The following is a 27,667-nucleotide window of genomic DNA, read 5'->3' on the forward strand; positions in this document are numbered from 1 at the left end:
TGCAATGAGCTAACAAGTTTTTTCTCCCAAGGTATAGCCTCGCTTCGTGTTTGAATGTTTGAAAAATGTAGATGCAATTAAAATAAAGCAATTACACTGATATTTTCTTTGAAATTTACACTTTTTTCGTTACTTCATCTACTGTTATTGAAGTTGATTCTTGTACTAAAAACATACTGTTTTCTGCATGTCTTGTTTTACTTGGTTTCCATAGAAACGTTTAGGTGACAAGGACATTCCCGAAATATCTGTCACTGATTGTGCTCGGTAGTAGTGTCTGTTTGTCAACATCTGAAGAATCAAATATGAATTTTTTGCTGATTTTTTTAACATTATTTGTGTTGTAGGATTTGGTACCGATTATATATGGCATTGCTGTAATTATGTCACTGATGTTCATTTTATGGGGCAAACAAATAACATTCGTAGAATAGTTCTTACAATTAAAGAACAAAACCATTTTCTATTCCTAATAAACAACAGTTACTTATAAAGTTTTTAAACTTCGGTTACTATAAAATCATTTACTTATAAATCCAACGGATTGTTCAACCAAAGTTACTTATAAACTACATATTTTATGAACTAACGTGACTTACAAACTTTGGTAACTTGTAAACCTCAGTTACTTATAAACTTAAGTAACTTATAAAGTAACAATAACTCATACATTTCAGTTACTTTTAAACTTTGGTTATTTATAAATCTTAGTAACTTATATACCTCAGTGGTTACATATAAAGCTGAGGTACTTATAAACTTCAGTTACTTATCAAATCCACAGTTGCATAAAAACCACAGTTAATTATAAATGTTGGTTACTGATTAACTTCAGTGATTCATAAACTTCAGTAAGTTATCAAAAACCTCAGTTATATATAAACTTCAGTTACTTAAAAACCTCAGTGGCTTGTAAGCTTCAGCTGCTTATAAACTTTGGTTACTTGTTATTTTCAGGTATTTATAAACTTCAGTGGCTTTTAAATTTTGGTTACTTGTAAACTTCAGTTATCTCTAAACTTCAGTTACTGGTAAACTTCAGTTATCTAATTATCTATAAACTTCAGTTACTTGTAAACTTGAGTTATTTATAAACTTCAGTTACTTGTAAACTTCAGTTATCTATAAACTTCAGTTACTTGTAAACTTTAGTTATTTATAAACTTCAGTTACTTGTAAACTTCAGTTATTTATAAACTTCAGTTACTTGTAAACTTCAGTTATTTATAAACTTCAGTTACTTGTAAACTTCAGTTATCTATAAACTTCAGTTACTTGTAAACTTGAGTTATTTATAAACTTCAGTTACTTGTAAACTTCAGTTATTTATAAACTTCAGTTACTTGTAAACTTCAGTTATTTATAAACTTCAGTTACTTGTAAACTTCAGTTATCTATAAACTTCAGTTACTTTTAAACTTCAGTTATTTATAAACTTCAGTTACTTGTAAACTTCAGTTTATAAACTTCTGTTGCTTGTAAACTTCCAGTTACATAATAAACTTCAGTTATTTAAAAATTGTTCTTTGGTTGACTAGAAATAGTAAAACATGCAATAATATAAAATATAAATAGAGCTTTGTTATGACAAGATCACATTGAAAACAAGGTAATACAAGTTATTTTCTCGTTATTGAGGTAAACTTCAGTTCTTTTTTAAGAAGGAACATTTTAGTATTTGCACAATTTCACAATAATTCCTAGCACATTTTATCCCTCTGACTACACATTATATTAATTCCTAAAATTTCATTCGAAATTGTCAAGTAAAGTTTCAAATAAGTTAATGAGTTATATGGCAAGTGTTTACCTTAAAAGGTTTCCTTTTCTTTTTGGCGTTTTTCTTCATGAACCAGACAAATAACGCACCAACAAGGCTTGAAACACCTACACCGAGTGAAACACACACAACAATTTTCACCACCAATGTCATGTCATGTAATACTTCCGGTATGATGTTATCTATAAATAGAACATAATTAGTTTATTCCTGATCACGATTTTAAAAAAATATATACTTGCTCATCTTTCAACATGGTCTACTCAGAATTCATCATTTCTAGGAAAAATTTCAAAACTATTTCCGGACTGCAGACCAAGATAAGACGCTCCAGCTGATCTTGGTCTGCACTGGTCACATGGCTTTATTCAGTTGCCGTCGGAACACTAAGAGTCAAACATTTTTTTATCTCGATTGTTACGAACGCTTGATTATTTTAACCATCCTCGATTCCGAATCCTGGAATTAAACAGTACTGCTGTTATATTAGAAAACATAGTCGTAATCTCAGTAGAGCTCGAACACAGGGCAGACTCCTCCTCTGTTTGGAACGTAACTGATATTTTACTGAATATTTTTTGTTGTAAAAATATATATTTCATAAATAATTTTCTTTAATGCCCGGCGTTTATACCATGTTATCATATAATATCAAACATTCATGAACCCAGATATTGATATCAAACCATATTGTACTCCTACTAGCCTTATTTTTTTCCTGTCTAAAATCTATATGAAATTCTACTCAGAGTAACAAAGTTCTGTCAAATTGTTCAAAAAATGTGGTGTGTTATAAAATGGCAGCGCCTTGTCCAATATAGGTTTTACAACCTTGTACATCCAGGATTACACTCAACAATGTATTATAACCTGACATTATTTCCTTTATTGTAGTTTATTTATTTTGCTGTCATTACATTCATACATTTCATATCAATGCACATGGGTTATTATATCTAAGACAGAACATACTTTCACATAATGTTTTACCAAATAATATGATTTTTTTACAAAGTTTTTTCATAATATGTTTGCTGAGTACCAGACATCATGCTATTGTAGTATGCAGTTAAAAAACTTATTAGGATGAGACATTATCCTGTCCAATATAGGTTTTGAGGTTGTGTACAAGTCAAATAAAATCTGTATAGTATTCAACAGTGGATAATGAAATTTTTATTTCACATCAATTTCATTTTTATTTCAATTCTTAAGGTGAAAATATATTACATTAAAGAAAACACTCAAAATGTGTTTGGTATTATAAAAAGGGGACATATATTTCGGATCTCATATGGACTGTGGACTCTGAATATGAAAACGAGGTTAAATGGAGTACAATATGCATTTGATACGACATTTTGGAGTCGGGAAATGCAAACAAAAAGAAAAGAATCTTATAATGATTGAAGTTTGTTGGTTACATTTTATTAGATGTGAAATAATTGTCTTAACTTCCCGCTGTCGAAACAATATCATATTTGTTTGTTTCAAAGAGAAAAATAAAAACGTATTTTTATTCTTACATTTTAAAAGAATATTATATGTACAACATAAATTAACAGTAAAATACAATATATTTGCTAATTTTTTAAATGATTATATAATACAATGTAAAAATTTACCACAATCCAAACTTTCAAGACTAAGCCGCAGCATGCTGATATTGTATGGTAAATTACATGAAATATTGTCTGATGCTGTGTATGCCTGCACAAACTGTATCATCCACTTCAGAGAACAGTCACATGTCCACGGATTTCCAGCCAGCTGGGTCTCGTTTTCGTGCCTTTATATCACAATAAAAACAAAAACAATAGTATCATCATCAGTATCATCATAATCAGCAGCAGCAGCAACAGCAGCAACAACAGCAGCAGCAACAACAACAAACGTTTTGTACAACGTTTACAACAATCCATCTCCACTACATTATGGATATTAACATTATGACTTTTCTAACATAGTATTGCTGATTTCTTTTTCAATATTGATGTCTTTTAGCAACCAAGAGGTGATTTATAAAAAAAACCATAGAATTTTAATACATGCACCGTCATTTTTGTTTCTATGGAAAAACAACAGCTAAAATACAACATTTTATTCATACACACTAACGAGCAGTTTCCTGGATTCATTAATTGACCAGTACATAAGATTGCCCATAAGTTTTTGCCATTTTTTCTTTTATAAAATATCGGTAATATCGGTGACCGGCAAATAAGACAATAAAAAAGTGTCGTCATCTTAATTGTAAAAACACGTGTGTATTAGATTAATGTTCTATTTGATAAAATTTTAGACCAATAAATTGTATAATTCGATCCCTTCGTATTTCCAGAATAAATATTTGAATTGTGAAAAATGATGCAAAATTGAAAAGCGTTGCAACTGGTTGTATTTCTTTTCTATCTTTTGCATATCTATTTGTTTAAAGCGTCCCAAAAGATCTATATAAGAAATTGACATTTTATGTTTTAGGCCTTTGGACCACAGTGGAGTTCCTTTAAGACCGAATAGCTCAAAGAAAGATGGAATGGAAGTGCAACAAATACAGACATGTAATCATTATAACCACGATAAAAATATTGACAAACACTTTCATCATTTTAGGTAAAAAAATCGTAATTTAGCGATCAGTATAGGCGATAATCAAAAGATGTAATTTGGACAATATACATGTACATGTACTCCTATGCTTAAATCAAATTTTTTATTGAATCTTTGCAACAGTATTTACGGAATAGATACATCTACCACGAATGTATAGTGTTTAATGGGCACGCTCTGAGGTCGAAATAGATATATCTAACATGAAATGAAGTATATGGTCAAACAACTTTCCCTTACCTTACATTCATTTCTAGGATTGGTAATATATCAACATGTATTGTTGTCAGATTGTTGTTTGTCAGGTATCTAAAACAACAACAATAGATAGCATTAAAATTCACAATCTAATTTAGGTTAATCTTGTTATAGCATGCACAACAAAAACAACAACAACAAAAATTTCACCTGCCTTTGAACATTTGTAATGATCTCTGTAAAATTAACAACAAATAAATTCATATTATACGATAAAATCAAAACTGGAACCGGATCCAACTTTAGTCGTTTATAAAATATGCTTGAATTATTTATACGGGAATTCAAAAAACTCGGGTGTGAACAATACCGTCAAATAGCATAAACAACAGTAATGTTTCATAGAAAATGTATCAAATCTCGTTTAAATATTCTAATGCTCACTGGCAGAATTTTGTTCACTCGATGTTTTATCACACCATAATAGATGATACCGGATATGTTAACTGGTTGATATGTTTTATATCCGAACACTAATGACGAATTAGAGAACGCCACTGGGAATGACAAATGATGTTATAACATTTCATAAAGCAGCCTTCAATAACGACAGACCCAAGAGGTCAATAAGTTCTCTCTCTCTCTCTATCTCTACTTAAAAGGAAATTGTAAATATTGATAAAATTTTTAATGCACTGAGATTATTCAACATGTATTGTATTTAGCTTTGTTGTTAATTTATTCCCATAAAAAACAATTAATAATTCCGAAATTTCCATTTTGAGGTGAATGGACAAATGGCATCGCCGTCATTGTCATTGAACTTGCTGACAATCCGAGGATATCCAGCTCATTGGTTCTACTGACATGTGCCATCATGTGCCTGGCGTGAGACACTGAGTTCTTCCTTAAACAGTTAAAACTGAAGAGTCGTTATATATGACTTAACCCTTTACCGCATGAGCATTTTATGAACATTAAAAAAAAAAGAAGTTCAAATTGCTATGAAACTGTCAAAAGATGCTTCAATATTCATCAAACTTGGCACAAATGTTGACTGGACCATAGTCTTTGTAACGGCATGCTCAATCTTAAATTTTCTGTTACACTGGCAACGAAGTGAAATCTCAAAAGTCACTACTATGCGTTGATTTTTTCATCAAAACTAATTTCAAAGTGCTGCAAATTCTCGCTGGATTGAGACAGAGTCACAGGCTTTTCAGCGTTGGTAATACGTTACTTTCTGATCGACTTGAGGCCAATTTTAGCCTCTCACAAGTCAAAAATCTTCTTGGCGATGAGGGGGGCTGCTGCCCTCTTCAAACCCTAAGCAGAAGAGGACACATCCCTTCTGGCACCTCCGTGATATATCTTTTTGATAGAGGATGGCGCCAAAAAAGTAATACCTTTTTTAACAGCATTTCTCAAACGAAAACAAGTGTTTGGTGTCTAAATAGGGCATTTCTTACCCCTTTGGGACCTCAAAAGGGGGGGGGGGTGAAAAGGCGTGAAAATACGTAGGTTCAAGACTCAAAGCCCGGCAGAGACCAATGGCATGGGCAGTTATGCACACAATCTAAAGGTCAAGAAATTAAAGATATGAACATGAACAGTATTATGTACTTGTAATCTTTTGCAGATATATTTGTTGTTTGCAGAAGTATGTTGCAACTAATGTTAGCATTGCTTTTTTTCTGATTTACCATCATTTAACACTCATTTAACATACATGTAGTTTACATAATGTAAAAGGAAATGGACATAGTCATTACAATGTTTTATATTTTTGTATGATAATGTTATACTAATGTACTATATACTTATATACAATAATATTATAATTATGAACTATATACTTATGAACAATAAAATTATAAGTATGTATTATATACTTACAGATATTCTAGGTTAGGTAAACGACTAAATACAGCTGGTCCTAGCTCCACTATCTTGTTGTTGGAGAGTTCTCTTTAACAAGATACAGAGGAGATTAAATAAAAATAATGTATACTTATATAAAACATATAAATATATATTTCCCAAAAGCTTAATATTATACATCATAAGCATGAATGTCAATATCTCAAAGAGTTCTTCTTGAATACTTTGTTGTTAATGTTACCAATAAATATATGCAAGCATGTTTCTCGATGTTCAGGTGTTAGCGTTATAGGACCGAGTGTCACAGACAAAATGCAAAGATGTTGTCCGAAGTCATTACTGTTTTCCACAGTTATGGTTAGAAAATGAAATATTTATATAGTAAATTTCGGCATATTGTATCATAATTATTGGCGATGAGAAGAACAACCGAAGATTGTCATAACAGTAGTTGCCCGACTTTTTATGTATGGAAATCGGTGATTTTTTGGTTAAATTTTGTTTTCAAGCGTTAAAAATCATTATTTGAACTCAGATAATTTGCAGATTTACTATTCATAGTATACTTTTTTTGATATTATTTTTTCATGTTTACATTGCTTTTTCCTTTAAATACATTTTTCTGGATGCTTTAGAATGGTTTTGCTATTAATAGATCACTTTGAATATATTTTGATAAAATTTGCATAAATCAGACGTGCTTCTTTGAACAAACACCTTTTGAATAATATTATTTATATATAAATATATGATAAATTAATCACTTACAGATAATACACCTCTGGTAAACAGTTGAACACAGATGGTTCGATCTCAACCAGATCGTTGTAGGAAAGATCGCTTTAAAATGAATAAATTAAACGAAAAATATAAATAAAATTAATAAAGTAAACGAAATATTAAACAGCGTTATAAGTAATATATACGCTACAAAAATAGATAGTTCGGAAATGTGTTTGTCTTTGTAACAAGTAAAACTGGGGGAATTCTGGAAAGAATACAAGGCAAGTATATTTTTATATCTACATGGTTAATAATTATAGATATACATGATGTATTATAGATTTGTAAGTAACTTACATTTCACCTAGATAGGTTAAATTGAAGAAGCTGTTTTCATGCAACCTTCTCAGATGGTTGTGACGAAGCGATCTGGAATTTTAGTAAAAGGAACAGATATGACCAACGTGTCGTGAACGACATCCGCATATTAGTTAAACATGTTATTGTAATAGATAGAATTTAGACAATATAAACGTATGCTTAAATCAAATCTTCGCAATAGTATTACGGAATAAAGACCTCTACTACGAATGTAAAGTGTGCAATGGGCACGCTCTGATGTGATTTTAGACACGTCTATAGAATTTAGCAGACGACACTTATTAATTGCTATGCTTGTCTCTGGCACGAGTATATATAGGGTTTCTAGAAATATAGACGTTTGCGTAATTTCATGGTTACTGTTTACCTATTTTTTATGATCACTTCTACATTTCCACTGTTTCATGTAATCACTGTAATACTATGGTCACTGTTGAATTACTTCATGATCACTACATTATCACTGTTTACATGTAATCATTATATTGTCTCTGTTTTATGATATAGAGGATATTTGTTTGTTTCAGTGTAAGATCGAAAAATATTTCACCGAGTGAACACCAGATGCAATATTTTCCACGAGTGGCGAGGCCACGAGTGAAAATATAATAGCTGGGGTTCACGAGTGAAATATTATTGATCTTACATGTAAAACAAACAAATTTTCTGTTTATTTCATGATTTTTTAACGATTTTAACACCATTTTACTGATTTTTGCCGCGTAACGTCATGCTGTTATCTTCATGACGTCATCAAATAATGACGTCACAATGTTGAAGCAAAATATAATTCCATGATTATTTTTAGATTTTAGATGTTTTTCAGCACAACGTTCGTAAATATTTACGAACTACAGTTATCACGTACATTTTTTATTATGATTGACTACATTTCCGCTGAAAAAAACATTCATTAATGATAAATATTTTATTTTTACGCCAAATATTGTTCGGCTACTGTGAAATTATATTTGGTAATCATTACTGTGAAATTATCAGAATATAATTAATCGTTATAATTCAGTAATCTACTGCAAAACATGTAATAAAACTGCATAATCACTGTGTACTTTTTATAATTGAATGATCACTGTTTGTATGATTACTGCATAATCACTGTGTACTTTTTTATCATTGAATGTTCACTGTTAAGCTACTTAATGATCACAGCAATTATCATTGTTTAAATATCATCATTGTATGAGCACTGTTTAACTACTGTATTATCATATTATTGTATAGTATACAATACCAAGTACATGTAGTTATAATATAGTGATATTGTAATTATTGTATGATAACAACATGTACATACATTGCTACAGATTACTATATGAATTATGTATGGTTATTGTAAGCTCACTATATAATCAGTATTTTATCACTATGTAATCACTGTTCAGTAACCAAATAATGATTATATTGGATATCTAGCGATGTGATCACTTAATGATCACAATATGGTAGTCATGATTAAATTATGAACACTGTTTGTTTACTGGCCAATTACTGTAACTGATCGATTATTGGATATTCAAATGATAAATGGACTTTTGAAGTGGTTCGTGATTTAATTTTTTTTCCAAACTAATACATGTATTAATTTTTAATGCATTGGTTCTGAAGCCTCATGTATTATGTACATGTAATTGTATTATTACCTCATGTTGTCATGTTTGTATGATCTGAGTGAATAAATGAATTGAATTGAATTGTTTCATTTTAAATCATTATAAAGCCAAGTCATTCAATACAACATTGTTTTGAATGATTAGAACATTGTCGTGTTTTTTATAATAAACATACGCTCAAATTCCGTTAACTTTGGTCTCGTGTTTAAAAACATAAACAAAGAAGTCAAATCCGGCGAATCAGGCCGACCTTAACACGTGACTTTGACGCATTCGCAAATATAATTTCTGTGATAAGTACGGAACATTATTTCATGCTTTCCAGTGTTTTATTGTAATATATCAGATGATTATATTCTGATAAACCAATTTATAAAATATAATTTTCACTGTAGCCGGACTATATCTGAATGCGGATGAAAAGAAAATCATAACTAAATGGAATAACAGGCAGAAATTAATGCCGTCGTGCGTAAATTTTGCTTCTTTAGGAAAAGAAAGTCGATGTCATCATACATCATGTTAAAAACGTAACAAAATTAAAGAAATTTAACAGACCTATATTTCAAAATTGATTATGTGACGTCATGATGTGATGACGTCACAGAGGAGAATGCGTGACGTTACGCGGCAAAACCAGTAAAAAAATACTTAAAATCACTTAAAAAGCATGAAATAAAAAGAAAATTTATTTGTTTTACATATAAGATTGAAAAATATTTCATTCGTGAACACCAGCTATTATATTTTCACTCCTGGCTACGCCACTCGTGAAAATATTGCTTCTGGTGTTCACTCAGTGAAATTATATTTCAATCTTACATGCAAAACAAACAAATATCCTCTATATAACACGGTCTATATGTGATATCAGACTGAATATAAAATTGTTTAACTCCAAGTTGTTCTATTTACCTTTTACTCAGCTACTTACATGCTTTCAATATTCATTAACACCTCAAACGAATAAGCCTGCACTTCTGGAATGTAACTATGCCACATGTATCTGAAATTGAAGTTGGAAAAGTTATAAGGCCTTTTGAATAATACTGCACGTTTGTAACCTCGATTTTCATTGGATAATCGTGACATTTATACACGACTGTTATATCAAATTGTATTCATATTCAGTTTTCCACAAATAAAGAAATTATGCAAATATAATTCATGTTTCGAGTCCCAAAGTTCCTAATGAAATCCATAGAGAGTTTGATATCATACCGATTCTATGGATTCATACAACGCTTCAAAATCTGAATCTGTCTCGGTTAATTTCGCGCCTCGTCCAATATAGCTCGTACAAAGAATTCAGTATTGTACTCAACGTAAAATGTCAACAACAATCGTAAGCAAAGTACCCGGAGAACGAAGTGAGGATTACATACCACACACGTATTTCTATTAAATATTTTTGGTCTGTGGACATATTGTCTTGTTTATTTTAAAAGGTAATGGACAATTTAGCAATAATTTCATATTTGAATAAATCCGAGTATGAAATTTCTCTCATAATAACGCCTGTGGTATTTTGTAGTAAGATTGTGTTACTAAAACTAGAAAGCCGATAATGGCATATAAGCACTTCTGAAGTTTTAACTTTTATATTCTCCCAAATGATGACGTTTCGCCTATTTTGCAGATATAAAGTTGTCGAGATTTAGATCACATTACTGCAGAATATCATTAATAATTCATTCCGTTTCTAAAATAATGCACGCCATTTCGGTGAAAGGAATGTGTGGGTTGTAAAATGAAAAGGAATTTCCGCCTATTGACGTTTGTTTTGTAAACCATTTAATCTAATGATTTTCATTTAATGGTTTTGAAACCTTGAAACTTTTTGTATACACTTAACGTTTATCGCTTCAGTTTCACAGTGGTAATACATCGTTAACAAGGCAGTCTGAATGATAGCTAAATCCCCTTCCGCAGCAGACATGAATGTGTACTTCTTGACCTTTAACCAACCATGACCTTGATGTTATGACATGCATATCATAAGCACATTTGCTTAGCACAAAAGTCTGTTTCAGTTATTGACCAATTATCTTCCATATTCAGAAGGATACCTTTGTAGATACTCTTATTTTGTTTAAGTTCAAGGTTATGGTAACCATGGGTAATTTTAGACTTTATATATTGACAAGTTTCTTACATACTTGGTTGAATCATGCTTTAGGCAAAATTGCTGTTCCGTTGGCTTTAGTAAGATGTCCTGTTTTAACTTATAATACTTTTATTGTGACTCTTACGTATTACTTGTTATAGTTTTCATGTTTAACAAACGATCCAGGTGATAATTACATGCCTTCTGGTTATGTTGTAACCTTGATTTTGGGTGTAGCCACCAGGTTGTTGCCATCTGTACGTGATGATAGTGATAATTTGTGCCAATATAATTACAAAATTTTAGTAGTTAAAAAGTTAAGACGAGGACACACAATTGTTGACTTTTATCATTTGACCTCTATGTGTGACATAGACCTTTGGAGAAGCAACCTGAATAATGTACTCCACACATCATGTGATTAGGGCAACCATTTGTGCGAAGTCATTTAAAAAAAATTTCAGTAGTAAAAAAGTTAAGAAGCGGAAAGGAAAATGTGGACTTGAAGCGTGACATTGACTTTGGAGGTAGCAACCTGGATGCACCTTGAGGGTAGCAAGTTATTTAAAAACCTTTTAATTGTCAATAAGTTATAGAGCGGACATGAAAAAATATATGTTTTAACAGTGGACCTTTGAGTGTGACCCTGGCTTTGAGGATAGTGACTTGATTATATGGTGTCATTATGGTGATCATTTCTGCCTATTTATCTTAAAAACATTGCAGGGAATAAAATGTTATGGAGCGGTCACGAAATGAAGACTTTTTAACACTTGACCTTTAAGTGTGACCTTGTTCTAGGGGACAGCACCCAATTATTGCACTCTGTACATCGTCTCATAATGGTGATCACTCGTGCCAAGTTATTTCATTTTTTTAAAGAGGTTTAGATGTTATGGAGCCGTCACGAAATGTAGACTTTTTGACACTTGACCTTTATGTGTGACCTTGACCTAGGGGATAACAACCAAATTATTGCACTCAACACATCGTGTCATAATGGTGATCATTTATGCCAAGTTATTTCAATTTTTGTAGAGGTTTAAAAGTTATGGAACGGACACAAAATGTAGACTTTTTAACACTTAACTTTCAAAAGTGACCTTGACCTTTGGGGTAGCAACCCATTTATTGAGCTCTTCACATCGTCTTATAATGGTGATCACTTGTGCCAAGTTATTTCAAACACATTTCAGCGGTTTAAAAGTTATGGTGCGGACACGAAAGTGTTACGGACAGGCAGACGTCTGTGCCAACATTTGGGGTTTATGTGCTTTTTCTTTGTTCTTTATGAGACACTAGTAAAATCACCATATATACCAGTCTGTTTCTGAAATTTCCTTCTTTTGTTACTAAGATTATGAACGGAATGAACCTTATAGACCATTGGATGTTTGTCCGGACATACGGACGACGGACGGTCTGACAGACGGAGGCCATTCCTATAATCCCCTTCCTGTTTTGTGGAAGGGGGTTTATAAAATCGTATCATTCAGGGACTATTTTTCTTTACATATAATCACGGACTTTTAACAGAATTAAAGCTCGTGATGTAATAATGTTCCATATCATTCTGCAATTATTTGTTATGTACATGTGAAATTGTGCATGCACATATAGACGGACTTGACAAAATAAAGTCGTCTTAGAGAAGCATGGAAAATGCGAAAAATATTACAAGCTAGTCATACTGGTGTGTACAGAAAAATGGCTTCTTACTTTTAGGAAATAGAATCAATTGGTATCTACGTATACTTACATGAACGCATTCATCTCTAATTTTGTACGATTTATTGTTTTTCATTTAAGTGATTCCAGTACTTGAAATAAACCCTTACCATGCTGTAACCGAACTAATGAACCATAACAACCGGTATAGAGCCATGCCAGCCAGCACACCAGTGTGTCTGATCCGGCTGATACTGTTACATTTTGATAATAATGAACAGTTACAAAAATGGGATTTAGATATGGTACAAAACCACCAATCATGACAGGCAATTCGCCCCCTTAGTACAGCAACGGGTTAACTCCTAAACAAATTGTATAAAGAGTTAACTCTTTACTGCACTAAGTGATGAATTATATAAAGCCTATTCGACTTACTCCGGAATTAAGAATAGTTTAGGTTTTCACAGCTAATCCGGGGGGGGCAAACAAATTTTTACAGCTACAGCTTCGAAAATAAGCAAACTACTGTGATGGGTAGTGCACCGTGAAGATATAACGGTAAAAATTTGTTTGTACCTGGTCTCAATCCGGTACGGAATTAGACCCAACCCGTTGTAGTCTAGAAAGTAGTTCTTTAAAATTTTGAAGTGGCCCAATTTAAGGCATCTCTAGTTAGATTGGTCATAATTAAAGTGTATTTATTGCATGTGTGTAGTTTTTGTGTGTTATATGATAACTCTAAAAGTTGTTTTTTGTGTGTTCTCCAGGAACTCATTTGTTGGCTGAGGATTAAATATGTACTACCCACCAGCAGTCAGGAGTTTTTAAAGTGGTGAATTTAAACAGTGTTACAACAGAATGAAGATATCTGAAATAAGTAGATGGCTAACCTATTATATTTTGGGCCTCATTGGACTTAGATAGTGTTAATGTTTAAAGTTGAAGACAGTATATAATTCATTAACAGTGGAATCCAGAATTAAGCCTCAAATGTGACTGATTTACTATAGAACAAAGAATACGAAAAATCACCGGGCCGAGCCATCTGGGAATTAGTTGGAAAAACCAACAGCTACCGAGTTCCGGACAACATCTATTAGACAGCACAGCTGGCCTATACAAGTAAGTGGCGCATTTAAGGGTAAAGTGTGTTGTCAGTGAAGTTTGTAACTTACGTACAGGTGTTTAATTTCCTTAGATTTGTTGGCTGTATATAAGTAGGTAATGACGTCACTCATTGTCATTTCAAGATTGGATGCATCTCTGAAAATAAATTTACTAAATTTTCATAAAAAAGAAAATGATTTATCAAGTATTACATTCGTGTTCATCTTTGCACAGCTCGGACATGCATTATACTGCAATCCTCTCCTGATTTGGTAAAATGAAATATTGTTTTCACCAAAAATAAATAAATGATTGAGTAAATAAATAAATAAATAAATAAATAAATAAATAAATTGAATATAGAAACAAAAACTAAATAAAAATAATAATATGTACTTTTAATAAAAATAAAACATTTCTTAGAAATGTTTTTATAATCAATTATTTGGGGGAAAAAACCGGGAACACAAATCAGCAAACACCCGGCTATAATCCTTGTAAGGGGAAATGTAATTAAATTTTAGAAAACCCAATTTTTTAAAAACTATACAAAACGAAAAACAAAGGAAAAAAGGGTGAGACGAATATTTAAAAAGGGAATTTACAAAACCCAATAATAAAAGTTATAATAAAAATTTTAAAATTTTCCTTCTCGGGAAAGAACTAAAAGTTAAAGTTTGGGTTTAAAACCACTGAAAACGTGACATATTAAACTTCACCAAAAACCAAAAAATTTATAGGCGCGAAATTTTGTTCTTTTTGGGCAGCGCCATTTTTATATCAAAAGTTTTTAAAATTTAGTTATATATAGCGCAGAAAACAAAAAAAAACCCGTATAATTTGTGATCAAATTTAAATCAAAAAGGGGCAAAAATTTATAAAAACAAAAAGGGTGCAAAACCCCTGTGGGATTTTCTGAAAATTTTCAACTAAATCGTACGGGATATCCGTATATTTTTCCCCGTATAAAGTTTTTTTTACTATAAAATTTTTAATTTGAAAACTAGGAATTTTTCATGACTAGAAATTTCATCAAAAAATCCCTTTATTTTATTTTTTTTTGAAAAGCCCCACTTTTTATTTGCAAAATCGTGGTACTTTCCTTTAAAAAAAATACTTTTAAAAATATTACTCTGACTGAAAATTTGAACCCCCGACTCTCGCACCCCAAAAAGGGTTTCCCTTTCACCAACCCACGGGGGAAATTTTAAAGAAAAAAAGGCCCGAAAAAAAATCAAAATAATTGGAAAATTTTCCCTTTTTGGGTTTTTATTTTCATTAATTTCGAGGTATTTTGTTCAAAAGAAAAACCCGTTTTTAAACTGATGTTAAAAAATTTTTTGAAAATCTTTTCGCCAAAAAAATCCCACATGTATATATTCCACTACTCGACAGTCAGATTTGTTTGTGTAATACGCTCTGAAATATTCGGTAATCGACATTGCTAAAAAATAGCATTTTTCATTGATTAAAAATGATATTCATCAGCGTAATTTGTGATTGTGCATTTATTGACAATTCTATAAGCCAACGCTACTTTTAAACTTTGAATGCGTTATAATTTTTTGGATAATTGTAACAAAATAAAAATATTTCTTTCTTTTACATCGCTAGTTTTAAGCTGTTTTGAGAACTACTTGTTGTTAGGTTTGGCCAGAGATATAATGTCAGCATTCTGCGGTCCGAAAATACAAAAAAATGGCAAATATGTTATTACTAATCACACATTGTATCTGAACTGTTATATAAATGTCATTTAATTTGGGTGTTTAAATCATTTATTCGTTTCCCAACTCTGTCACTGACGCATTAATTTTTATTTCATTATAGTAAACCCCCCTAATTATCTTTTTTGAATAAATCAATAATTGTCACAAAGTATTGTTAAATTTTTCTGTTTTCCCCAATCCCTTTTAAATTTCTTAAAACAGTGCAGAATGTATTAAGTCCCCATTAAACGTTTAAAGAAATACTAACATTACATAATTTTGATAATTTTAAATTTTCAGGCATACTTAAACCGCCGCGATTTCCCTTTTGCTAGTCGGGTGTTTCCCAATGAAAAAAAATTTTTAGGAGAATTGCACAAATGAGGGTAAGAGGGTAATTTTGGGGCGTTATTTTAAAAACTTTCTATTTTATTCAGCTGGACAAATACTTAATATTTTATGGACTTGTCCATATAATCTAGAAAAACCATTTATATCTTAGGGGCAATTTTGAAAATGTGGTACTGATAGAATTAGCGAAACAGTGCAGACCATGAATCAGATTATATGTGTTCGATATGGATTTTTCCAACGGGTTAAAAACAGTACTCACTGTACGAATCGAAATAAACATCTGTTTCCAGTAATTAAATGGATTTGTTCAATCCAACACGCAAATGTTTTTATTGCACACAGAATGTTTAAAGTGGAGATACGAGTGCATTCAGTCGGATCTTTGAACTGCATGTAACACTTGAAAAACAAAACCTAACCGTTTTAAAAATGCCCCCGCGTTTGCGACCAGCATGGGATCAAGACCAGCCTGCGAATCCGCGCAGTCTGATCAGGACCATGCTGTTCGGCTAAATCAGTTTTCTCTACTTTTATAGGGTTTGTTAGCATGGATCCTGCATCAGCTGTGTGCGCGGATGCGCCGGCTGTCTGGATCATGCTGGTCGCAAAGCATTATATTGGTTTTGTCTGGCGCGGCTCCTATTATCAATAATGGCAAGCAGATGATAAGGGCTTGTGTTGCATTAATGGTTTAAAATATCCGGTTGAATGTGAGCTATTTATTTATCTAGCTTGACACAATGTAATTTACGTTAAACCATATTTTGCAACAATGTGTCGTTATAGACATTATTTATCTATTTGCTGGGATTTTGTCACACTGACTTTCTACGAAAGAGTCAGGTAATTGTGGTTTTATGCTTTTAGAATATGAGCCGCGTCACGAACAAAACAACATAGTGCGTTTGCGACACCGCGATGGATCCAGACCAGCTGCGCATCCGCGCAGTCTGATTCAAGGATCCCATGCTGTTAGGCTTACAACTCTATAAAAGTAGAGGAAAACTGATAGCGAACAGCATGGATCCTGATCAAGCGCAGGCTGGTCTGGATCCATTGCCTGGTCGCGAACCCATTATGTTGTCTTTGTCGGGGGGGGGTTGGGGGGGGGGGGGGGGGGGGGGGGGGGGGGGGGAGGCGGGGGGGGGGGGGGGGGGGGGGTGGACGGCGGTTCATATGCAGAATATGTCAATCTCTTGGCCTATATCGACGCATTCTATTAAATACCGATTTTCTTTATGCAGGTTGTAGTTCCACGTTTAATATTTTTCTATTGAATGACTTTCTATATTTAGCATGTACATTTCCTTATATTTTTGTTTGTTCTTAAATTATCTGGATATCTGACACAAAAATGAAGATTTTTAAGAATTTTATATTGAAATCAATTAAAATGTTAATTAATAAGTCCCAAATCAATATGAATTCCAAAATCAATCAAATTGTAAATGAAAGAGTACGAAATCAATTAATTGTTAATGAATAAGTTCAAAATAAATGTTAATTAATAAGTGTGGTGGAGATTCAGGTTTTACACCAACATTGAAGACAAACTTTTTATTTCTTTTTCAATAAACACTTTATTTTTAATTTCAAACCTTTTATAAACTTTATAGTTCTTATTTTAACTAACATTAACAACCGTGTATATTCCAATGACTGTAATGTCGCAATGTACAAATGCTGTGAAGGGCGTGTTTTATATAGGGCTTAATTTTACCGCCAAAATGTAAAATTACAAGAAAAAGCCGACAAAGTGGAGAAAGTGTGGCTGGAGCAAAGCATAGAGTATAGTATTTTTTACCGCCTTTTTGATTTTGGCGGGAAGTTATTATGTTACAAAGAACGCGGAGCATAACATATAGCGTCATTCATTGAAGTAATAAAATAAAATAAAGAAGAATAATCGGTGTATTTTTCACGACACTCCAGCAAGTTGGGAGGCTAAGGGAAACAAAAGATCGGTACAACTAAGTAAACATGAATTGATATCAGGTCAATTTACTATTCTGTGTAGGGACCAACTAATCATTAGCATAAAATACTGTTCAGTATGTATTAGTTCATCTCCTCTTCATAGGTATACACTACTTAGCTATTTACGCATGTATGATCTTACTTGTTCTTATGTTTTCTGGTAGTCAACATTTAAAATTTCAAGCATATCATCGTTTGTCACACTAATTTCTTCTTGCTGTCGCTTGTACTTCCTGTTTCAGCTGTTCTAAGATAGAAACTTATTCCTACTATCATTTTCATAATATACTTTCCAATTTTGCTTTGCTGTCTCACTTTCTACTCGCCATATTTTCTCTATGTCAACGCATTGTATCTGTTTTTGTGCTTGTTTTTTGTCATCTTTCGTGAATTTTTCTCATTCTTTCTTTTTTTCATTTCTTTTCATATTATAGAAGATTCACCAGTAATTCCGCGCTAGAAAATAGCTTGAATAGAAAGTGTTTATAATTTCATTCATCTAATCATCTGGATTAATTACAAATTCAGTATTCACTCTCTGTGTCACTTTTATACTTTACTTCTTCTACCTCTTTTCTTTTACAGCTTTCCAATCCTCTTTAATTTTATGACCATCACAATTATTTAATTCATCACTTCTTGAATCACTTTTTGAATCTCTGTCAATATTACTTGAATCACTATTTGATTCACAGTCATCATCATTTGCATCACCTTTTACATCAATCACTTCACTTTCTTTTTAATCACTTTCTTTAACAACACTTTTAACATTATCTTCTTTATTACTTTTACTTCAAACATTATCATCACTCTAATCGCCACTGGAACCACCGCTTTCATCATTATTTGAATCACTATCATCACTACTTGAAGAATAGATTGATCATCATATCATATGTAAGCCTTTATATTTAGCACAATTTACATCATAGAACACATAAACACATACTTAATATTAAGGTTACACCAGAGAACAGTTTAAATAATAGCTTAAATCCAACAACTGTCAAGAATTTATAAAATCAAGGACACAGTTAGACGCAAATAAATCGTTGTTCAATGTACTGTTCCATCTAGAGAACTTATAATCATTACTTCATTTGTAAATCTTCTCTTAATACTGTTGAGCTTTGCAACGAGCTGCAGCTTACGAACTGCACGATAATTTTGCTCCTCTTATCGCTGAATAGGTGAAGATGTTATATGATCATTTATCAATTTGGCAAATCTCTCTTGCTATTACCATTAATCGGATAATAGAAAATTCAAAGGTTCTGCAAGAACTTTTCCTTTGATGTATTTTTACTTTGCTGATTCTGATCTGCCCATCCCGACTTTGAGGTAACTCACAGATACGTCCCATTTTCCAAACACACAGCGTGGCAAATTCGTCTTTAATAAGAACCACATCTTCCATTTTGAGCACTATAATGGGAATTGTATTTTCTTTGACGTTCGGTTCTGACTGCATACGTTCACGATAAGACTAATCAAATACTCATCTCTCGCAAATTCTCCAAAACTCATTTAAAATATTTTGTCCCTTTTTCCAACATGGCTAGTAATTTTATCACTTGTGGCTTCCTAGGTGATAATCACTGTCTTTGTCTTTTGTCTCCATTGTCTGGAATGCCCAAGTGTCGGGTTAAGGCCTCAAAAAATGGTTTAGGTGTAGTGTAATGTTCGAGTTAATGTCGTCAGTGACATATACAAGCGGCATTGAATTCACTGTTGCCGTCTACTCTCTTTCAACTAACTTGTTTTTGCATTTGTACTATGGTCAGGAAATTTAAATGTCCTACGAGAATTTTACGAAGAATCGTTTTACGATTCCAACTAATCTTTCGTATGCTCCTCCCATACGGGAGCTAAGTTCTACAATAAATTTCCATTTGATTCTAGTATTGGCTAGTAAGATTGTACTTCAATGACTTTGGCACCATTTCGCCATATACTATTTATGTTTGACTTGTGCCTTGATTGAGAGGCATTATCGCTAATAATTCTCTGCAGGTGTTTGTCTCTTTGAGATATAATGTTTGAATCCTAGTAAAATTCTCCGTAGACATGTCCTTGTACAAGCTCCAAATGAAATAGCTTCTGATAAGGAAACACGTAAAAAGCACACCCATACTGTTCTTGGGGTCCGTCTTTTGTTTTTATCGACAGTGGACCAAAATAGTCAAGTCCAACTCTTGAGAAAGGAAGTGCTTCCTGAACTCTGGAAGGTGGCAAAGGCGCAAATGCAGGCATCTTATATGGCCCGCCTTCAAAATAACGGCAGGTCGAACACCTACCTAACACTGATTTAACAACTGAACGTCCTTTTAGGAATCAAAATTTATAATCGAATTTTCGAAAGTGGGTTTTGAGAAACTCCACAATGACCAATGTTTGTTTATGTACTTTTTCTATTATCAGAATAGGTAAACCACTCAATTACGCGGAAGCAAGAATCGGTTGTTTCGCTCCTTCAGTTATTTCCTGCATTTTTCAAGTCTTCCCTTGCTCCTCAAGATTCCTTTAGGATCAATAAACAAGACCTACTGTCTTTGTAGGGTAGTTGTTTTCTTCTGATTTATATATACCGCAGATTAGTTTCACTGAAATGTTTTCGTTGGTAGGTATAGGAGTCCATCATATTTTCCCGACGTTTCCAATTCCTGATGATGTTAACTGACTGGTTTTCACACTTTTGCTCTTTTAGTTTTTCTTAATGAATCGTGGGCAAGAGCAGTAGTACGAATCGAAAGTAATACTTGTTCAACAGAAGAATACTTGGTACTGTCTATCCCCAATGGAGCACAAATATTGTCCATCGAATCATTAATTGTAGCATGCAAATCGGAGACAGATTTTCTTCATCAAGAGAATTAGGTTTCAAAGTTTTTTCGGAGTTAATTTCCGACAACATGTTTTGCTCTCAGAAACCGTCTTGAATCTTCAATTAAATTTTTTTCGCTGTTCTCGGAGGACAATTCGAGAAATATTCTGAAAGCCAATGAGGACCATTCGCACAAAAGTTTGTTATTGGGCGTAAGTCATGTATTGTTTGCTCCTCTTGTTGCAACATCTTGCTGGATTTCTCTTTTGATTTTTACGTAACTTATCTTTGTTGTAACATATGATTTTATTTTCTCTGATTCGATTACTCACAAACAAGGTAACTTTTTAGTTTGTTTGTAAACCATCCTATCACCATTGTGAATTCCGTTTCCAAATGTATGATCCTTCAATCTCCAATTTTAATTGCGCCTCTACAGAATTTCAAACACCTAACACCCTGTCAAAACAGCCCAGTAAAATTCTAATCGAGGCACTGTCATTGTTTTAACAGGCGCCTAGTGTGTTTTCGCAACACGAGGTCCGACTGTTCACTTCACTAACCATATTTCCTGATGGACCATAGATAGTAGTAGCGGTACGACTTCATTGATGCATCACAAAAGCAAGTAATGTAGGTTATGTTTTTATTACTTTCCATTGATAGACACCTTGGAAATGAACACTCTGAGCATTTTGTATATATGTATCCTGGACATCCTGACCGACGCCTCTTTAAATTTTTCATCAAATTTTATCACATCATCCCACGATGAGATTCTTGTTTTCCAGAGGTTTTTGTAAAATAATTTACCTTTAGCATAACGGGTGAAAGCAATTCCAACGGATCAAAAACTGATGCAATCACTTGAGAACAAATCTTTTTGTCAATTATTTTCACTTTGTAATCCTAGGCTGTTTTATTGAAAGTGTATCAGACTTTAGGATCCAAGTTATGGACCAAGGACAACCAGTATTTTTCATTTCAAGTTCCGTTTCTTGCTTTGCTATTGAAGAATTTTATCTTTATCATCATGTTTGTAAGCCATTCTCTAAGATTCATGGAGGCATCCTTTTTGAAATATTTGTTTGGATTTCAAATATAGTTAATAGCTTCAGTTTCTGTTTTTACTCCTGTCACAACGTTGTCAACATAGATGTCATTTTTTTATCTTGTTTTTAGCTACATCTGTATCATATCTTTCTAAATGACTCTCCTCACAGTGGCACCTAGTAGAAATGGGCTCGAGATCAACGCGGAACGGGAACTCGACAAACCTAATTCTTGAATATTTTGTAAGTCAGTACTTGGTTTTCACTATGATTTTAACCACAGGAAATCTTGTCACGTCACGTTCACATTTCTTGCAAACCTAGTTCTGTAAAAATGGCCTTTTCGATGTCTGCTATATGATAGTTATTTTTTGTGTAGGCGGAATCTCATAAAAAAAGTCCACATAAATCAATGAAGCATCACCGGTTACTCATTAAGATGTAAATCATTCGTTTAAACTGCTATATTCTGGTTTTTACATTTTTGATGAAAGCATCATTAAACTACTCGGTACCTTTGTTGATTTTTGTGGATTTATCACTGCATGATGTGGGTATATAATGTATCAAATCACCTTTGGTATCATTCACTTCTTCTAATAATACTTTACCTTAATTGCTCCTGAATAATAGAATCATATTTCCCAACCGTTCTTGGTTTTGTTTCTTAAACCCTTTTTGACACACGATTTAAACCGTCCGAATGACCAATTCTTTATTAACTGGCAACAATTCCTTTCTCTCCTTCTTTCCACGGCAGGTGACTAATATCTTCCTTTTCAAATTTCCAAAGTATTTTGGAAACCTTCCATGACCTTTTGTCTTCAAGATGTCTCTTTTATTTTCAACTAACTAACTGGTTCTGTGTTCCAGATCTCAAGTTTACTGGTTTCAAAAGGAAGCGAAGAATATAGTTGAATATTTTTTGTTGTAGTCGGGGAATTCCTCCGTATGTTAAATCAACAAATTTGTTTCACTTCCCAGTTTTGTAGAGTTTTCATCAGTTCTTCCTGTAAGTAGCCCAGCCTAGACTTGGGCAAGTAGATATATCAGATTGAATTTCTATCCTTTGTGGGAGAACAATTCAAGATAGAGTCGTTTCCTCAATTAATAACTCACACTTGAAATTCCAATTTTCTTTGGAAATTGTCTGCTAGGGATCTAAACTATGAAATTATGTCCTTGATGCCCATCGTTTTCCTAGAACGTTATTTGTGTCTCCTTTGAATGTACATTATGTACAGGAACCAAATGTGGTTTGCAAACTTCACATACTCAATATGTTCTCCCATTCTTTATTTTGCTGTATATGTTGTCGATGGTTGGGTGGAATGTCGCTTTACGTATCTTGCTACCAAAAAGTACAACTTAATTCTTCAGTCTTTCCCTTTTTTAACCTTAAGTTTCTCTGCTAGTTTTTCCGAATAGGCACTATATTGTGTCTTTGTGATCCACAGTACTAATAGATTCGCACTTTCAGTCGTTTATTTATTAATGAGAATTCAAGATTTCTGTCCTAGCTGTCTGCATGAAGAACCATTTCTTCCTGAATAGATAATCATTCGCATTTTCTTTCAGTTAATATAATCTGGCTTGGATATGTTTGTTTCAAATATTGTCTTGTATTTGTTTCTTTTCGAAACCAATAAGCTGTTTCTCTCCTTACTAGCTCCTTAAATAACTGTTTTCGGGCAAAGACTTCGATGATGTACATTTGATTTGTCACAGTATACACATATTTCTAACTAACTTCTACAGTCAGAAGAGACGTGTGCCCTTCTTTAAAACATATCAAGCAGCATCCTTTTAAACTTTGACTTTCTTTTCTTCAATAGTATTTGTATCTATTGACAGTTCATCACTCCAGTGATATTTTTGCTACAGTATCTGCATATCTTCGCTAATGGAAGTATAAGGCTTTCCTTTTTCTCATATCGCAACTAATGCTCCCTCCAGAATAGTTTGTCTGTCCTGTGTTTGGTTTATAAGCGATTTAACATGCTGTATGTCTATTCAGTATGAGGATTTGCTTTGGCTTATTCACACATACTGACTCGAGTGCATTCAGAAGACTTTTGGTTTGTCAGATTTTTCCCTAGAAACTAGTATTTACGAAAGGCAAATCCCGTAACGTTTTAAATACACCATTTTAGTAATCAGCACCCTTTTGTATTTCAAGTTGAAAAGAAGAACTTCACTGGGAAGTTTGCTTCTAATCATAGACAGCAAACACTGTTGGTCTAAATTTTATTCATCACTTCCTAAAGCTGCGGTAAATGACGCACACTCAATCTTGTCGAAAAGAATCTTAATCCTTCTGTAGTATTCTTGCGGTGGTAAGATATTCACATACCTTTGTAATGTTAAATCAAATTATATCCTGGGAAGGTCACCGAATCTTTCACGAAGAATATGCAATAAGCTATATCATAATTCTCAATTTGGATAATGTCAGCCCAGCAATGGCACTTCTAGCTTCACCTACTAATTTCCTTTCAAATAATTAAATTTATCAATAGGAGAGAAAGCTTATCATTTTTTCATGTATCGCACTGCGAAAAGAATCCCAGAATTCCGTCCATTGAAGACGATTTCCACTGAATGAGATCATGTCCAATTTGGGTAATTTCACTGTATTTGTACTTTTATCTTTTAAAGCATGTTGTTCTTCAAAGAACCTTTGTTGTATTTCCATTTGCTCCTCATTTCTTCTCTTTGTTGTTTTTCAAAGAATTCTGTTGTAGTTTGCAATTGAAGCTCACACATAATGCTGTACTAAAGTTTCTGCTCCTTTACTTTCTAGTGGTTTGTATTCTACATTAAGCTTTTCATATCTTTTTGAACATTTTCAAGTTTATAAACTATAGTCATTGCTTTGTCTTTCCTGTAAGGCTGAATCATTATCCATGACTACTTTGTAAAGAATTCACTATCACTGTCTCCAATAGCTAAAGCAATTTTTTTCAGACTGAAATTGTAAGTTTTTCCGTGTAATTATTGACTTTTTTTCTTGCAATTCGTCTAATCCTATTTTTCTATCCCTGCTTTCTCCTCAGCATCCATGAGCATTACAATCTGAATATTTCAGACAATAGCTGCTCCCCATTTCCAATCTCTGTATCTAAGAAGTTGTAAAAATCGTGTCCGAACACCCTTTTAGATATGACAAGTTAGTATCGCCTCATCATGAATTATTTAACTGCCGTATTTCGCTGAATAAAATATGATGCATATAACACTACTTTTCAAAACAAAATATACTCACTTTTTCTTGTTAATTCTCACCACGTGGCATTAAAATTCCTCCAGCTATTCATTGCCATACTTTACTTACAAAAACGCGGGAATATATAAACATTCAAATAAAATATTTTCACAAACATTTCAACTGTAAAGTACAGAACACATGTCTTCATAATACACACTTCATCACAGAAAATCACACGTGGAAATACAATATCACATTTTTAGATTTTTAGAACTTTGCACAACTTGAAAATATTTCCAAAATTGATTTTCCTTTTTCCACCGAAACACTTTTTAAATTCCCTTTTTTTTAAAACACTTTTCACAAAAACACTCATCCGGTTCGCGGGACCAATTTCAATGTGGTGGAGATTCAGGTTTTACACCAACATTGAAGACAAACTTTTTATTTCTTTTTCAATAAACACTTTATTTTTAATTTCAAACCTTTTATAAACTTTATAGTTCTTATTTTAACTAAACATAACACACCGTGTATATTCCAATGACTGTAATGTCCGAATCTAACAAATGCTGTGAAAGGGCGTGTTTATATAGGCTAATTTACCGCCAAAATGTAAAATTACAAGAAAAGCAAGAAAAGTGAGAAAGTGTGGCGTGGAGCAAAGCATAGAAGTATAATTTTCCCGCCTTTCTTATTTTTGGCGGGAAGTTATTATGTACAAAGACGAGGAGCAATAACATATAGCTCATTCATTGATAATAAAATAAAATAAACAAAATAATCGTGTATTTCACGACAATAAGTCCCAAATCAATATGAATTCCAAAATCAATCAAATTGTAAATGAAAGAGTACGAAATCAATTAATTGTTAATGAATAAGTTGAAAATTAATTAAATTGTTTAATGAATGAGTTCCAAATCTATCGAATCGTTAATGAATAAGTTCCAAATAAATTAAAGAATAATTCATTAGTGTAAGGTTAATACAGGGACAATTATTGTAATACTAATTTCTAAAGACCATCTTTCACAGTATAAATGCAATGAACTACATGTATATAATTTATTATACCTCTAATGTAAGGTTAAAAAAGAATAATAGTTAGACTACTTTACACTGTATAACAGAATAATTTTAAGACCAACTTACATATTATCAATGTTAAGTTAAAACAGAATAATGAAAGACCATCTTATATTACAATGTATCAATTTAAGATTAAAACAGAATAATTGTACGACTAACTTACACAGTATCAATGGACTCGTTTTCGCCATTTAAGCAAGTAGAATTCCTTTCCAGCCAATCATCTGTAAGATTTCTGAGTATTCTGTGAATAAAAATAAAACATAAAATAGAATATCAAATATATTATCATATGTTTTGGTCTTTAATACTAAGTTCACAAAGGACTACCATAAACCAAATAAAAGATAAAGTATTGTTTTACATATACGAGGTATCAATTAAAGGGGCGTTGTAGTTGTCTTTATATGTAGTTGTACATAAACTGATAAAAGGTTTGTCCGACCCTACTTTTGTGTACATAACCTTTGTATATTCAAGTGAAAAATTCCATTCATTCGTGTTTCTCGTGCATTTACATGCAGCGGACAGCCTAACCTTTCTGTACATGTATAACACTTCGATATGCACTGAATAACGGTAATAAATAACACTGATTATTACTTTACAAATTCTCCTTGTATATTGATTAGGCAATTAAGTGTGACAAGTCATATTTACAAATGATTAAATATCTAAAAACCTTCAAGACACATGTTGCGAAAAAAAAAAAAATAGTGTGATAATTATAAAATACTTACAAATCACCCCACGTGTATTCACAAAGACCATCACAATATCCGCATGTATACAATGCTGCCATAACTTGAATATATGCGGACAAATAATTCTTGTAATCACTCATAATGTAGAAAAATAATCCTTTTCACGTTAGTTCCCACTACGATTGTTTTAATTATTGTGTAATTGATAAATTTATTCACCAATTTCTTATTTCCCTGCACATTCAATCAACGACTTTTTTGCTAAAAAACTTATTTTTCTACGTGTACTATAGATATCTTTTCCAGTCCCTGAGATATTCTTATTTATTTTCAGTTTTAGTTCAACAACTGATGTAACATTGTTGAATGCGACATGCCGATTTAAAATTCAATCCGGAATCAAATACGGATGTCGAGTGACAATTTTCATAGAATGTCATACATGAGTAGAAACCAATTGTAGTTATATGATAAACCAGAATAATTGATCTTGCCATACGGGCATATTATATTTTCAATTTGATATTGTTACGCCATAAACTTTCACATAAATAACAAACATATTGACAACGGTTTTTATACATTTTTACCCTTACTTTACTGATTTTCAATAATGGACATCTCATATTTGGTAAAAACAATATCCATTTCTATT

At 32.5% G+C, this 27,667-nt stretch overlaps 1 protein-coding gene across 1 annotated transcript in view; it reads right to left on the bottom strand.

The window, feature by feature from the left end:
• LOC132743094 (fibroblast growth factor receptor 1-like) overlaps positions 1-27,667 on the bottom strand; it is a 40,371-nt gene extending 12,704 nt beyond the window's left edge. The window contains exons 1-11 of the mRNA XM_060731604.1: positions 27,049-27,667; positions 26,472-26,552; positions 14,162-14,245; positions 10,139-10,210; positions 7,550-7,621; positions 7,238-7,309; positions 6,485-6,556; positions 4,631-4,699; positions 3,406-3,569; positions 1,811-1,962; positions 178-291 (exon numbers count right to left, since the gene is read on the bottom strand). Coding sequence (XP_060587587.1) covers positions 178-291; positions 1,811-1,962; positions 3,406-3,569; positions 4,631-4,699; positions 6,485-6,556; positions 7,238-7,309; positions 7,550-7,621; positions 10,139-10,210; positions 14,162-14,245; positions 26,472-26,552; positions 27,049-27,152 — 1,056 coding nt within the window. The 5' untranslated portion in view covers positions 27,153-27,667. The remainder of the gene's footprint in view (positions 1-177; positions 292-1,810; positions 1,963-3,405; positions 3,570-4,630; positions 4,700-6,484; positions 6,557-7,237; positions 7,310-7,549; positions 7,622-10,138; positions 10,211-14,161; positions 14,246-26,471; positions 26,553-27,048) is intronic.

The sequence above is a fragment of the Ruditapes philippinarum genome, unplaced genomic scaffold (genome assembly GCF_026571515.1).
Source record: "Ruditapes philippinarum isolate M1 unplaced genomic scaffold, ASM2657151v2 ctg8743_1_1_1_1, whole genome shotgun sequence".
Classification (NCBI taxonomy): domain Eukaryota; kingdom Metazoa; phylum Mollusca; class Bivalvia; order Venerida; family Veneridae; genus Ruditapes; species Ruditapes philippinarum.